The sequence below is a fragment of the Pungitius pungitius genome, chromosome 16, assembly GCF_949316345.1.
Source record: "Pungitius pungitius chromosome 16, fPunPun2.1, whole genome shotgun sequence".
Lineage (NCBI taxonomy): Eukaryota > Metazoa > Chordata > Actinopteri > Perciformes > Gasterosteidae > Pungitius > Pungitius pungitius.
This window is the reverse complement of record NC_084915.1, coordinates 4040073-4055328: the sequence shown is the minus strand read 5'-3', so window position 1 is coordinate 4055328 and position 15256 is coordinate 4040073. Positions and strand designations below refer to the sequence as shown.

The 15256-nt window shown below is 43.1% G+C and overlaps 2 protein-coding genes across 3 annotated transcripts; one reads left to right on the top strand and one right to left on the bottom strand.

Annotated features, from left to right (window-relative positions):
• The first annotated feature begins 686 nt into the window (after positions 1–686).
• On the top strand, positions 687–9395 carry slc37a4b (solute carrier family 37 member 4b). Of its 2 annotated transcripts, none has more exons than XM_037467942.2 (10): positions 687–860; positions 1684–2094; positions 2430–2662; positions 4166–4412; positions 6532–6684; positions 6783–6868; positions 6959–7072; positions 7144–7209; positions 7330–7468; positions 7568–9395. In XM_037467942.2, the coding sequence occupies exons 2-10, from the start codon at positions 1947–1949 to the stop codon at positions 7729–7731; spliced, it is 1350 nt and encodes a 449-aa protein (XP_037323839.1). In that variant the 5' UTR covers positions 687–860; positions 1684–1946; the 3' UTR covers positions 7732–9395. The 2 variants fall into 2 exon arrangements, with proteins under 2 accessions (XP_037323839.1, XP_037323841.1); XM_037467944.2 differs by lacking the exon at positions 687–860 and adding an exon at positions 1346–1548.
• A 1935-nt stretch (positions 9396–11330) lies between these two features.
• On the bottom strand, positions 11331–14565 carry hmgn1b (high mobility group nucleosome binding domain 1b). Its single transcript, XM_037468154.2, has 6 exons — positions 14343–14565; positions 12922–12939; positions 12736–12765; positions 12611–12652; positions 12418–12525; positions 11331–12332 (listed from the first exon to the last, which is right to left on the bottom strand). Exons 1-6 carry the CDS (start codon positions 14358–14360, stop codon positions 12285–12287), a joined length of 264 nt encoding a protein of 87 aa, XP_037324051.1. The 5' UTR covers positions 14361–14565; the 3' UTR covers positions 11331–12284.
• Positions 14566–15256: the final 691 nt, after the last annotated feature.

Below are 15256 nucleotides of genomic sequence, written 5' to 3'. Positions count from 1 at the left end.
GACTCACAGGGTTGATAAAGGGCTGAAAATGTCTGCGAAAAGCACTCAAGCACCTAACAGTGGGACAGTACTAAACCCCTCACAGAGTTATTTTGGAGCGCGCCTCAAAGTCTGTGAGTCTATAAGGGGGAGATTGGGATTACACTTACACTTTTAACAATGCCACAGTGCAATGTTAAGCATGTTATGTAACCAACAGGGAGTGATCCTACGTTCCCTGCTGCCTCTGTTATTATGCTAAATTGAGGCCACACCTGAAGAGCCCTGAAGAGATGGCTTTTAGTGCCATATAAGTGTGTCCTCTAATAACTGTACATTATTGAAGCCTTAAAAACACACGGGATAAAAGGGACATTTTGTTTGTCTCCCGTGGCAGCTATCAAAAGGGATTGGACTTGGAAAATCTGCCATAACACGTTAATATTCATAATAAACGAATCTTTGTTTATATCAAAACCGCCGGATGGCAGTAGTGAGGAGTATGAGCTGAATGATGATCTTTTATAAGAATATCAACATAATATTGCGAGATTTGTAGATATTAGATATTTCACTATGTCTACGTTTAATCCTGCAGATGGGGCTGATCCCGAAACGACGGTGCAGCGTGAAGCATTACACACGTAAAGTCGCATGTTTTAAACGGAGTTGCACAGCATGTGACTGACTGCACTGGGGCCAGCCCCGGGAGCACGGCGCTACACGTGAAACTACCGCAGCAGCGAGTTGGGGTCCGAGGGACCGCGGGGACTGCTGCGCTTGTGTCACGGGGACGCGCACACAAGCTGCAAAATCATGAACGCGCGTCTTCCTTCTTGTTTTTCCTTGGATGGCACCGGCGAGGGGGACGCGAGTTAAAGGTAATCTGATTCAATGACTTCTACCGCCATCTCGATACCGACAACTCGTATAACAGCGTGTCATGCTGCGCACAGCCGCGATACGTGTTGCTATAGGTCGGCATGCGGTGACGTTTAGGCTGCGAAAGACATACAGCCTAACGTGCCGGGGTACCAGGCTGTACTTGTCCACGAGGTACGTCCCCTTACTGACGGTGCACCGACGGCTGCTCAGAAAGGGGTCCCGTTCGATGAGTTGGTCCGCACGGCGTCATGCGTGAGGCTACCGCGGGTACAAACGGCCTATCGCGCCAGAGGATAAACTTACAGGCCGTATGAGGTGTCCTCGTTCTTCCTGGCGACGTTTTATATCTAAAATAAGAGGCTATGAAATACGTCAGCCACGTCCCTGTTGGACACCTGATATCATCGCGTGGTTGTTACCCCCCGCTCCTTTTAAAAACCCGATGCCCAAGCCTGTTAAACAGCAACTTTGTGTTTGTATGACAAGTGAAACATAGAGGCTGCGGGTCGATAATGCCACTTTATCCTCAACATGTGGCGGGCGATGCGGCTGTAAATAACATGGGGGCTGCTGGGGGTCAACTTACATAACAAACAGCATCACAACCACTGATGTGTGCGGGGGGCAGCTGTGGATACCATATTGGACACTCGTTCTTCCAAGCATCAGCTTCTCATTTGGAAGGTGTTGTGTACACAAGTTTTATCCTGAAATGTTCTTTTATCTGCTAATCCAGATGTCCAAGTGCTAAATATCTGCCATTCCTGACAGACCAGTCAAAATGATTTCTGTTATTTATTATCGTGTTTTCCCCTCCAGGTCGGTGTAAGGTTTCTCTCCCTCCGCCCTCGGACAGACCGAGCTTCCAGCCTGCAAGGAGAGAGTTCTCAAGTGTTCATTCTCAGTGAAGATTCAATCATTGCAGTCCAGCCAATGCTCTATCTTTTCTCCACCTACCCGGTGCAAACAAGAAGTCAATAGCATCTACTTTTTAACAAAAAACTTTGATTGGACCCAAATACAAGACTCCACAAGACCCTACAAAGTTGTGTGACTCCTTTTTTTTGGAACCAACCGCCATCATGGGGGCCACAGGCTATGGCTATTATCGCACTGCCATCTTCTCCTGCATGTTCATTGGCTACTCGCTGTACTTCTTCAACAGGAAGACCTTCTCGTTTGTCATGCCCTCTGTGATGGAGGAGATTGAATTGGACAAAGATGACTTGGGTGAGACAATCAGATTTGTTTTTTAATTGTTTGGTGAACCTAATATTTGCTCAGATAATAAATGGTTTCACAGTTATGCTGTAGACTAAAAACACTGCAATTATAAACCAAAATATTGCTATCCAAGCGCAGTGCAAAGGCATTAGCCTGTACACATATGTCAATGTCTAATACAACTTACTATGTTCTCTTGTTTTAAGTCCTACTTATTTAATGTCATCGACAGTGAATTGGTGGAAGTCTCATTCATCTTTGGTTGCCTTCATTGGTACAAAACTACCGCCTCTCTCTCCCTGCATTGCTTTTTAACTGTAGCATTGATTGCGTCTATGCAGGTCTGATCACCAGCAGCCAAACCATGGCCTACGCCATCAGTAAGTTCATCAGCGGCGTGCTATCGGACCAGATCAGCGCCCGCTGGCTCTTCTCCATCGGCCTCTTCCTGGTGGGCGGCATTAATGTGGTGTTCTCCTGGTCCTCCACCGTCCCCGTGTTCTCCCTGCTCTGGTTCATCAACGGCCTGGGTCAAGGCTGCGGCTGGCCCCCCTGTGGCAAAGTACTGCGCAAGGTAATACTGCACCGGTATTCAGGGTAGCCGGGTGGAAGGGAGTAATCCTGGGGCCAGACATGTTGTCTGTGGTTCTCCGTCCATTCTAGAGAGTGGTGGAGATAGTGGATAGCTTGGAAATCAAAGGGTTACCTAAGAAACTTCAACGGCCTCATTCCCCACCAGCTTTTTGGATCATACAGCTCTGCTGAATGGCCGGTATCTCAGGCACGACTCTGAAACCACACACTCAGAGTCTACTGGGGGCTCCTTGAAAGTCAGAGAGCTCAAAAGGTGAAGGAATAAATAGGCTTCGGCGTGCTGAAGGGGATCAGATTACAGGAGGATGTATTTATAGAAGATCCTCAGCAGACCTTTCTAGAGGAAGAACTAAAGGTGTTTCCCTCGTCTCGAGAGAGTTGACAATCTTTTGAAAGGTTCAAGTCTTGCCACGGCTTCTAGAGCTGCTGCTTCACACATGCTAGTTATCATCCTCACACCGTGGATCAACATGGTGTTGATTCAGCCTTGGGGCTGATCTTAGGTATTTGTCAAGTGGTTCTCAAGTTACTGGTTACTCCTTTGGGTATGCTGCATGAGGAATTCTTATGGCTGTCTTCAGCTCTGTTACATTGTGAGGGTGTGTGGTTCTAATGCCATTTCTTCAGCAGCAGTCAAATACAAAGAGAATCTAAAAAAGGAAAACGTTTATTGCTATGTTGGCCTTCTTACAGACAAACTAGAAGGTGATATCTGCCTGGTGTGTTTTATTGAATTATTACAACCCACAATTGGCTGAATGTTTCCTCCATTGCATCTCTGGCTGCAGAGTAGTGTGATGGAAGATTTTCTCAAACAACCGGCAAAGTTACCTTTTTCATTTATTTCTCATGAGGTTAAAGATGTCCAGCTACCATGGGCGGACAGCGGCAAACTTCTTCTCAACGTTTGAGAGTGTTACAGGCATATTTATACATTCACAAGGATAACACCTTGATTTGTGTTTGGAGTCTCTTCTACTCAGACAGTTACCACACACTTCGTACTGTGAAACACTTTTCACACTATTAGACTCATGATCAGCTTTAGAGATTCAATATAATAAAACAATATGACATCATTATATTTTGCCATTACAGTAGCAGTTGGGGATGTCAAATTGGTTCATTTGTGTCATCACTTCCCCCTCCGACCTGCAGTGTCCTAGTTAACAGTAGTGCGTGAAAGATCAGGCAATAAATGGTCTTTGTGGAAAGCGGAATTCTTCCGCAACCACAAGAGTAACATTCAGCTATATCAGGAAAGGCCAGATATGATGCAGTTTGCCGTGAATAGATGCAGAGGTACACAACCTCTTTCTCACACACCCGAGAGATCTCATGACTCTCCTGGCCGAGATAATGGTGATGTGAATGAGCATGTTTGTGAACATGACCTGTGGGCTGCTTCAGAGAAATGGATCTTGCAGAAACAATGTAGAAACAGTACATGATGATGATTGTCCTTGTGTCCCTTTTATACTAGTGGTTTGAGCCCTCCCAGTTTGGAACGTGGTGGTCCGTGTTGTCCTGCAGTATGAATCTAGCCGGGAGTCTGGGTCCAATCCTGGTCACTATACTCCTGCAGTACTACAACTGGAGGACTATCTTGACTGCATCTGGGATCTTCTGCGCCTCCTTCTCGTTGGTTTGTGTGGTGTTCATAAAGAACGAGCCAAAGGACGTGGGCCTGCCCAGCATCGAGGGAGCAGCCAAGAAGGGGGCCAAGGGGGGTAAGCAGAGGGTGGAGAGAAGAGAAAGCAGGTTTTAACAGCGGATAGAGGGGTTTCTTTAACGCTTTCTCTGTAGGAAGAAGGACTGTCCATGCAGTGGTACAGCATCAAACATCAAAAGTACGAATCAAATTACCGTATTTTTGCGACTATAAGGCGCACTTAAAATCCATTTTTTTCTCAAAAAACGACAGTGCGCTTTATAATCCGGAGCGCCATATATATGGATAAATTGGTTGATCCATACTGGTTAGCGAGGATCCATTGGAGGGAAAGTCTGGTGCCAGCAGCCGCGGTAATTTCAGCTCCAATAGCGTATATTAAAGCTGCTGTAGTTAAAAAGCTCGTAGTTGGATCTCGGGATCGAGCTGACGGTTCCAGCCGCTGCCTCTCGGTGCAAGATGGACTAAAGCATTTGCCAAGAATGTTTTCATTAATCAAGAACGAAAGTTGGAGGTTCAGAGATATTGTTAATATCCACATTAACGTTTGAACAACTTTACCATCGAAGTGAAGAGTTTTCAGAACGCTTAATAATGTTTGGAAAATAGTTCTAAAATAGGCGATTCATTGAAGGTGCGCCTTATAATCCAGTGCGCCTTATAGTCGCGAAAATACGGTAAGTAATCTCGAAGAGGGTTGTTCAACTGAAAATGAAAGAGTTTACTGTGAGAGAACGTTTAATGGTGCTAACAGGGCTAATAGTGCTAATAGTGCAAACTATGGCGACGATGCTGAAAGAGCTAATGGTACCTGAGGGGAAGCCAAAGGGTGGGCTCCATATATACAGTAATTATGCTGTCAGTCTGGACTGTGTCATCAGCTGTCACTGCCACATGAGAACAGTGCAGAGTGGCGGTGCACAGCTAATCTGTCGGGCATGCTCACATGCACTGCAAGTAAACGCCCCAACTATGTCAACAAAGCAAGGAAAACTCAGATCAAGACTTTAACAGACTGACTGACTACATTCCCTACTGAGGTAGACATTACTCCACTTTATATCACAAATAGTGCTTTGCTGCTATATTAATACGCTTAGCTTGTACCTGCCCCTAGCCTGTTTTTTGGCCCCTGATCCGGAAATGGCATATGATAAAAAGTGTTATTACTATCTGGACATTTTTTCCTGTCAGGATAAAGGGGAACCCCTGTGAGTGTTCTGATGTTTATATAGCAGTTTATGTTACTGGTTTAAAAATAGAAGAATATGGCACACAGAAAACTCCCTTTTCATAGTGGCTTTAGTGCAGGCCTCACGGCAGAAAAACTGAAGGAGTGAAAATCAGTTTTTTCTTTTTCGTCCGGCTGTGGTTGGACTACACGTTTCAACCACTCTTTAATTTTCAGAGCCTATTCAGATCTGACTAGCCCCACGTGGAAAAGAGCAAAAGCTCCCTTAGCCACTAAGAAGCCAAAACAGGTAGAGCGTAATATGACGCTCAACCGTGACGTTGGGCTTTGACCCCAATGACTCATAAACCTATCAAATAAACAGAACTTCTTTTTTTCAGGTAAGATATAGAATCAACATTATTTTCTAAAGGGACACGGGGCACCAAAACAAACACAGAGTCAATGTAGCTATAATTAGTGCTCAACATAAATGTTAATGTATCTGCAACTTTAGTTAAGCAGGAGTAGACTAGACTTGGTGTGTGTTTCTAAAATGACAGCCATGATCGCTTCTCAAACATCCAAGTGTGCTGGATTACAACTACATACACAGTCACATTCGTAAACCAAGACCACTATGCAGATCAGGCAGAGCAGGTCATTGATAAAATTTTCTTTCATACAACCACTCTGTCATTTTTTGTTCATAGTTCAATATAAATCACCTAATCCTTACCCAATCCTTCCTCCCTGTTCTGTGTGATTGTGGGCATTTTATAATACTTATTTACGCTTGGCCCCTCTGATTAGCATCCTGCAAACAATTTTTATTCCAATTAACTGATAACTCATCAACTTACAAAAGGCACATGGGACAGGCCATGACACTATGCCTCTATGACAAAAATCATAAATCACCCTGACATACAAGTACCCTGACCACATCTACCGAAAATCTGATCTATAGTTTATATGACCGTGTGAATGTTTATCCCCTGCCCAGGCAACGGGGAGAGCACCCTGAGGGAGTTCCTCCTCTCACCATTCCTGTGGGTGCTGTCTCTGGGCTACTTGGTGGTGTTTGGGGTGAAGACAGCTGCCACTGACTGGGGACAGCTGTTCCTTATGCAGGAGAAGGGCCAGACTGTTCTCATGGGTATGCATTTTTCTTGACTCGCCTCTCTAGTTTAGTCTAGTTTTTCGTTCCATCCGACTGGTTATTGGTGCTGACATCAAGTGCTTTGTCTCCCACAGGGAGCACCTACATGAGTGCCTTGGAGGTGGGGGGTTTCGTGGGCAGCCTTGCGGCAGGGTTCCTCTCGGATCGAGCTGTAGCTCGGGTAAGTAACAGGCGCTTGGATAGATCCCGCAGAACACGATTGGAATTATTGAGCTGAGTTCAGTATCTTCCTCTTTTTGACTTCGTCCAGCAAGGGTTGGGAACCCACGGCAACCCTCGTCACAGACTGCTCCTTTTCATGATGGCCGGTATGTGCGTGTCCATGTACCTTTTCAGGGTTACAATCACACTTGAGATGCCACAGGTAATTCCAATTTAATTTATATTCTAAAATGCTTGAAGTGGACTTCTCAGTGGCTCATTGCTTTGGCATAGGAGGCTCCTCTTTGGGTCCAAGTCCTTCATCCTGTCTCTGTCCTCGTTGGTGTATCAGAAAAAGAGGTAGGCTAAAAGAAATGGCTTTTTCTGCAGTGTTCCCCCTACCATTATATTGTCAGGGCACCCCGCCCGTCAGCTGGTTTGTTAACCAAACTACTACCTTTTTCACATCCTCGCACACAGATCTGGATCCTCTTCCTCGGTGCCATGTTTGGATTTTCTTCCTACGGACCAATTTCCTTGTTTGGGGTGATAGCCAGTGAAAGTGCTCCTTCAAATTTTTGTGGAACCTCTCATGCTGTTGTAGCTCTGATGGCTAATGGTAAATTCACATAACACACAGAATCACCTGTACGACTCGCTTTACAATACCAATGGCAACGCGTCGGCCTGAACAAACAAGCTTTCCTTTTCGTTGCAGTTGGGGCTTTTATGGCAGGCCTTCCCTTCAGCACCATTGCCAAGCAACACAGCTGGGACACGGCCTTCTGGGTTGCCGAGGTCATCATGGCGGTTGCCACCGTCGGCTTCTTCCTTTTGCGCAACATGCGCACCAAGATGGGACGGTGGGAGAAAACAGACTAGTACATCATCCTGAATTGAGCCAACTGTCGACATCCTGACATGTGACTAGATGCACGGTGTTCTCACACTGTTGCTGGCTAGCCATAAAAAATACGGCAAATTAATACGCCAATTAGAACAAACACAGAGGAAATGTCTTTAGACTCACAATGCTGTGCTTTCATCACATTCGATCTAGAGATATAGTCTGGTCTGATACCAACAAGAGAACTGGATATCTGTGACTTGGACAATCTGGTACTGGGTACTATTATTTAAAATGAATTATTGAAATTTATACAGTATATCATATACAGTATATTGGTAACATTGTGTTTTACAAAGCAATATTTGAGTCAAATGATCCCAGTCTCTTCCACACAGTGAGGCATACATACTTATTAAGTAAACACTATTATCGGATCCGTACTTGGTACTAGTCGAGCCCTAAAGCCCAGGTAACAGTATGAAAGTAACAATAGTCAGATCGGTGATTTATCAACACAAGGGTGGTGGGGTCTAGGATTAAATGGCATTGAGTGGTGAGTTTGTAGATTTCAACAAACTTAACACCCTTCCTTTGACCCTTCCCTTTCTGAGCATGTCGAGAACTACAGTGGCCTTCAGGTAACGAAAACAACGCAAGAACAAGTGTTTGGTTTGTTCCTCCTGCTGAAGTAACACAGCAACATGAAGTAAATAAATCATTCTAAGCTAAAGAAGTATTTTTATTTTCAGGTGGTTGTATACTCTCATTATTTTAAAACATATTTTATGTTATTTTATTACATTTCTACCAAAAAATCCTAGATACCAGCACACAAAGTTAGTTTTCCAGTGGAGCAATTTAAGACAGCTGTGCAAAGGTTTTGAGCTGATTTTGTCAATGCGTGCTGCTGCACATGTTTTCATTGAGTGGAGGTCAGTTGGATGTAATGTGTTGAATATTTCTTAATGGGCCTTTATATTCCAAATAATATTTGTCTGGGGATGTGCACTAAAGTCTTAGTATGTATCGTCGTCATGATTGTGAAAGGCTCATTATTTCAATGAAGAAATAGGAGAGCATGTTATGTTTATACACCGCTGTGTTTGACGTGATCCACAATTTTACTCTTGAGCCTCGCCATCTCGCGTGATCAGAAGTGTCTTAGACAAACATTAAAGTACAGATGTTTAATCACAGAAGTTTGAACTTTATACTGTTAACTTAGTCATTTCAGAAATGACTTTTTTACAAATTACTGGTGATTATACCATTAACATATAATAAATGTGAAGTTGAGTTTATTTGATTTCACTAGTGGTAGTTAAACGTATCGCCTGACAACTCACTGTGAGCTATGTATATTGCTTTAACCAATTCTGGAGAGAAAAAAAAGTTATAGAATCACCTTCGCCTTTTTTCATCCTGTTCTCTGCTTTTTTGTTAAGAGCCATGACTGTTTGCTCAGCCTAACCGAAAAATGCCCCTGAACTAGCTAACTTATAGCTTTTTGTTGCTTCACATGATCAAGTAGAGACATGACATTGGACAACATCAGCACTCCCGACAAGCATCTTTACAAATCTATATATAAAATAAATAATTTATTGAATAGTTTTAATGGTTTATGAAGCACAAGCTATTTTATGATAGATTGCTACTGACTATTTTACTAATAAAGAATACACAAACAAAGCCATGACGGAGGTGGGTTTGTCTTTTTGAGCAAACTATCATTTGGAAACCAAAGGGTTTCTCCTCAAACATATTTCAACAAGGAGATACTGTCACGACGACAGCCAACATGGTGGGGTGGCGCGGCAGGAAGGAAGACTCCAACGCAGTTTCTTACGAACGAAAAAATAATTTAATAGTCCAAATTCTTAACAAAAAAATCAGGACAAAAGGGGGAAATGCAGACAATATTCACAACTTGGAAGACTCACATTCATGAAGGCGAACATTCATGCGATGACACGACCAGAGACACATGGCTTAAATACACTGGGGAGGTGCAGGTGATTGGACACGTTAGACAATCACAGGGGATGACAGGACAAGGCAGGAAGCGAATCTAACCCAGGGACACAAGAGGAATGAAACTACAAAATTAGACGAGACATGAACCCAAACCGTGACAGAGACAAGTTTGACAAGCTCAATGTTTATTATTGAAAAGTCCTCTGAGTCTTGGCACTCAGACTTTGAAATTTTGCAATTTAAGTAAAACCAGCAGCCAACTGGTAACCAGTGGCTGCTCAAAACATTGGTACTGACGTACCATGCTGTGAATGGATCGGCACCAGTCTACATCCGGGACATGGTTTGAAACCCTACATCCCAACCCGCACACTCCGATCTGCATCTGCCAAACGGCTTGTTCCTCCCTCACTGAGAGAAAAGCACTCGACGAGATCGCGACTCTTTGCTGTCCTGGCTCCCAGATGGTGGAATGAGCTCTCCGATGACATCAGGACTGCAGAGAGCCTCTACATTTTCTGTTGAAAACTCAAGACACACCTTTTTAGACTCTACCTTTACTAAAACACTAGCAAACCGTAGCACTAACAAATGATAGCACTTAAGTTGTACTTATAATTACACTTTTCTATAACATGTTTTGTAACTGCTTATTTGATGAAAAATGTACTTTCTTGTTACTTGTTCTTCTGAGTTTGTATCTCTATGTGGAAATGCACTTTTTGTACGTCGCTTTGGATAAAAGCGTCAGCTAAATGACATGTAATGTAATGTAAAGTAATAGGAGTAAAAAAGAAAGTAAAGGGGAATGACATCCCAGGAGATACCAGTTTAACACCCTTTAATGAAATACTAATGACACACAGAGCAGTCACTGGATGAAGCAGACACATGTTTGTAGTGATTAACAAAATGTTTATTAAAGTAGTTAAGGGACAAAAGAACCATCTGACAGCTCCACCGGGGAGAAGAAAATGCTGATCTGAATATTCTACATAGCTCCAGCGTAACAATGTCCGCCAACCAATCACAGCAGGTATCATGGCTACGTAATGGCGCACGTTATCAGTTTGTTTACTAAGCGGCGGGTAAACATAATTATGTTACGTTGACGTGTAAACATCTTGAAAAGATGTCAAAAAGCAGGAGAAAACACGAGCTGTTAAAGCACCGGCTCCGCGGGGAGCTGTCCGTGGTGCTGAAACTCTTCCTCGTCCACTTTTATTGGGATGGTTTAAGTGTCAGTGAACACTCATAAAGGTTTAACAGGGAGTGAAACAATGCTACTAAAATGCTACTCAGTGGAGATAACTTAAATGTCTCCTCTTCACCTTGAAGAATCAGTACGTCAAAAGACACATTGAATTCAATAAAAAAAGTGTGTTCAAACTTTTGGCCGGTACTGCAAATAAGCTAGTATAGCATGACCCTGCAGCAAATGTTGAATCAAACTTTATTTTACATGTAGAAAACATTCTTTATTTGTAATAGTGTAGGTGCTTGGTTGGTGAATAAAATAAAATCACTTATCAGTGTGGAAGCAGCGAGCACATCTATAAAGGTTGTTTCTCCTTTGATTAATTTTAAGCTTTGACTTTTAAAATCAGCTAAAGCAATCTTTCAGCAACCTCGCTCAAAAACCAACAGCTCAAAATGAAACAACTACCAACAGTTTTATTGGTTTGTTGATAACAATCATTACACAGGTACATCTATAAACAAATAAAAGGGAACTGCACACTTGTACTTAATACAGATATCTAAAACCCACATTAATATTGCTACTGCTGGTATGCATTTGACATCTCAAATAAATGTAGTTTGTCGGTTGGCCTTAAGACGCCAATCTTTTTGATGGTTACACACCTCATTATCCTGGCTAAGAAAACAAATTCCATTTTTACCATCCTTAATATGTACCATTACACAATGCATATAGAAAGATTGAACCTTTTTTTCACAGCAGCTATACAAATTTATTGCGATGCTATCACAGAAACAGAGACACAACCAACACACGCGATGCAGTTTTGATAAGGAGAGCTCCAGTACTAGGGATTTTTAGCTTTATTGATCAGATTCATTGAGAAAACTGCATGAGTACAAGAAATAACATATAGGAACAAAGCTTACAAACATTCTAAAACACTGTTCATTATAAACAATAAAACAATGAGTTGCCCTGTGACTTTGTCTATTCCCACCCCCGCACAGATTACATACATTGTCCCTTATAAAGCATATGGAATGTAATCCAGGTGGACACGCTCCTCTGGTTGTTGCCCCAGCTCCTGTGAATGCTGTGCTTAAGCGCCAACGCGGTAACCTGTCCCGCTCCCCCCTCCCTCCCCTTCTTCACATTAAAAACTGAAACTAAATCCACTGACGGAAACAACAACCGTGATTTTTTTGTGGCGATGCAAAATTGTGGGATGTGACGAAATTCCCGTCTCCAAATTGACTTTTTTTCTTTCATTAAAAAAAAGTGTTCTCTAGAATCAAACTACTAAAAAACCTGTATTTAGAAAATAGTTGATAAAAATATCCCCCTGAATTGTACAAGAAAAGAGGTACAGGGAGCACTGGCAAAGATGTGGTTTGAGAGATGTTATTCTGCTGCATCATCTTTTTCTTCTGCTTCTTCTGTGGCTGGTGCCTGAAAAAAAAATGTTTTATTGAGTTTAATCACCACATAGATTAGTTGGATTTTGGATGTTTACATATGATGCCGCAATCATTACCTCTTCTTCTGCTTTGGCTTCGCCGTTCTCAGCGGGGGCCTCTGGTGCTTTCTCCTCGGGCTTTGCCTTCTCTACCTCCTTGGCTTTCTTAGGCTTAGCAGGTGCCTTCTGCAAAGCATAAATAATCAACCTATCAGTCCCACGAGCAACAGTCTGGAGTCTAAAACCAAAGGTAATAAAAAAGGACTCTCACCTTTGGCTTAGGTTTGGCCTCTGCCTTTGAAGGTGCAGGTTTCTGTGGGGACAAAAGAAGATTTGTCAGCATTAAGAATGCAGTTAGCGCTATGCATATTGAGAGTATGGGCTTAATGTACTTACTTCACTCAACCTGAGAGATCTCCTCTTGGCCTGCACAGGGTAAAGAGACAGGCGATTACTTTCAACACATCAGTCAATCGCCCTCACAGATGGGGTGTTACTGACCTCTGGTGGGTGCACACATTATCTTTTTTGTTTATAAAAAAAGATCAGATTCTATAACAAATATCTTGAATTATTACTTACCACTGTTTCTCCTCCTGCCTGTCAGAGAAAAAACAATTTAAAAAATCCAGTTATAGCATTTTCCTGCATTTTAATGTGCCTGTGGTGAGTTGAGTTGGTGGGGGGAAGAAGGTCATAGGATTTAAGTATTAGTTATGTAAGTCAAAAGTGGGCGTTTCCAGACAGAACATTGGCCTATGGGTGTACAGCTAGCTTCATACATGATTTAGCTCAGACCAGCCGCTGTGATTGGCTGAGATATGTTCTAAATCTTGGAACAATAGGGCTGGTAACCATGGAAGAGCAAGACTCTCAATCACATCCATTAGAAATATTACTTAGCACAACATCAAAATGAATCAATGCGGAAGTACACTTGTCTACACAGCAACAACAAGGGAAGTCTGAATTGTATATACACACAAGTGTAGTTTAAACCGCGGCCTGTGGTCGTGCTCTCGCGACTTCTGTGATTTGTCTGTACTGTAAAACTCCGCCTCCCCGCGAGCATATCCATTCATTGGTAATAAAAAGGGATTGCCAGTTCACGGAGCGAAACCGAGCTGTCTAGCGAGCGGCTCCCGCCACGAATTTGAAAAGAGTCACTACGAGACGCTCAGCGGTCGATCTGGTAGCAGAATCTACTAGAACCCCCAGCAACAAGAGCAGGCGCTTTGCTGACGGAGGCTCGCCATTGCATAACCCTTCGACTGGCCTGAGCCGACTACACATAAAGACACTCGGCGGACACGACGAACGTCTCACAAGAAATGCATTTTTATAAACGTTATAAAAATTCTTTAACAAAAACAACACATGCATGTTAGGTTTTAGGGAAGCGCCATTCGCGTATTTTCGTTGAAAAAACGATTTTGATCCACAAGACAGCCTTTAAAGGTCTCGTTTCCTACGCGATAACAACTGACTTAGCGTAAAAGCCCAACACTTACCGAATAACATTCTTAAAAATTACAGTATGCGTTTTCGAAACTTTAGTAGCCAGCGTGACGACCCCCATAGGAAACAATCAATATGCCGCCAACTTTCTATGCAGAAAAAGCAGCCCGTCGACTGAGAAAACGTCCATGCCTTGTCCTACACCGCAAGTTAACGTAATTTACACGCAATTGTGATTGTGTAGTTCACCATTCCGCAGTACAAATAAAAACCCGACACAGGGGAAACCACTCGGCACAAAGATAATCACTGCACGAGATGTAGCGACGAGAAGCAGCCACTTTAGAACACCAAAACAGACGCTGCACGCCAACTAAACTCCTGAATGCGGTGACATTGTTCACACTCATCCGTAACAGAAAAAAAACATATTGGTAGCAACATTTTTTAACAACCCGGACCGCTGGCTGTAGCAACTTACAAATTGCATTTGGGGGTTATAAACGCCGTATTACTGAATGCATGAAAGATGTCGGTCTACTCACTTTGCTCCTTTTAGGCATGGCTGGTTTGTGCGGGGTGATTTTTTTTAAAGAAAGGAGAGCTAAATGTTGCTCAATACAGGAGAAAAAATACAGTGGTATATTCTGGATAAAGCTGTACCAGTACAGTCTAATACAGCGTAGCGCGACGGTAATGTTCCATTGGCAGAAGAACTAGCTCAAACCGGATTGGATTCTCCCCCTCCCTCCTTATTCAAACCATTATAGTTTCTGCATGATTGACGGGGTTATAACCCGCCCCTGCTGCCCGATGATTGGACAACCCAGTCATCAGCAAAGCGATTTCAAATTTAAGCTCTTACCTGTGTGGGTATGTTGCACGTCAATCAACAAGCGCGGCGAGTCATTTGTCTCTCTGTGCTACCATCTGCTGTAACAAGGCAAAAATTGTCATTAAATCTTGACTTCCACCCCGCTCGGAAGTCCACAGTATCCTCCACTAAAATGCAACATATTTTCACGCGCAGGACCGCATTTTAAAAGTACCCTCAAAATATGTGCATTCAATATGAGTGACAAAAATTGTGGCTAGCCTGTCTGTAGGCATATTAGCAGAATATTGTGAAAGGGGTGTGTGCTCCCACAGCCAAGTCTTTTGTATTTTAGCTTGGGGGGAAAATGGCGACGGGGTACGTGTGGGTACGACTACCTATATCCGTGCTTTGTGAGCTCGCGGGTCCGACTGTGACTCCAGTTGAAACGACCGCGGAGGCGCTGCAGCGTTTCAGTGGTGGAATAAGTCATTTGAGAGATTTGTGCTTGGAGACGTGTATTCTTTCACTCTACTTATTATTTCACCCGTATCACCGAGAAAACTACACCGAGGACTCAGCTAGATACCTGTACAGTTAACGCAGTGCTTAAACAATACATTTTGTCTTTGTTTTTATTAATAC

Excerpts from the sequence above, each read along its gene's own strand:
- hmgn1b (XM_037468154.2), bottom strand. Across the intron at positions 12,653-12,735 it reads GATCTCTCAGGTTGAGTGAA|AAACCTGCACCTTCAAAGGC; the intron begins GTAAGTACATTA and ends TTGTCCCCACAG. Across the intron at positions 12,333-12,417 it reads AAGCCAAAGCAGAAGAAGAG|GCACCAGCCACAGAAGAAGC; the intron begins GTAATGATTGCG and ends TTTTTTTTTCAG.
- slc37a4b (XM_037467942.2), top strand. The coding sequence starts at position 1,947 with ATGGGGGCCACAGGCTATGGCTATTATCGCACTGCCATCTTCTCCTGC. Across the intron at positions 4,413-6,531 it reads CAAGAAGGGGGCCAAGGGGG|GCAACGGGGAGAGCACCCTG; the intron begins GTAAGCAGAGGG and ends TCCCCTGCCCAG. Across the intron at positions 7,073-7,143 it reads TCACACTTGAGATGCCACAG|GAGGCTCCTCTTTGGGTCCA; the intron begins GTAATTCCAATT and ends GCTTTGGCATAG.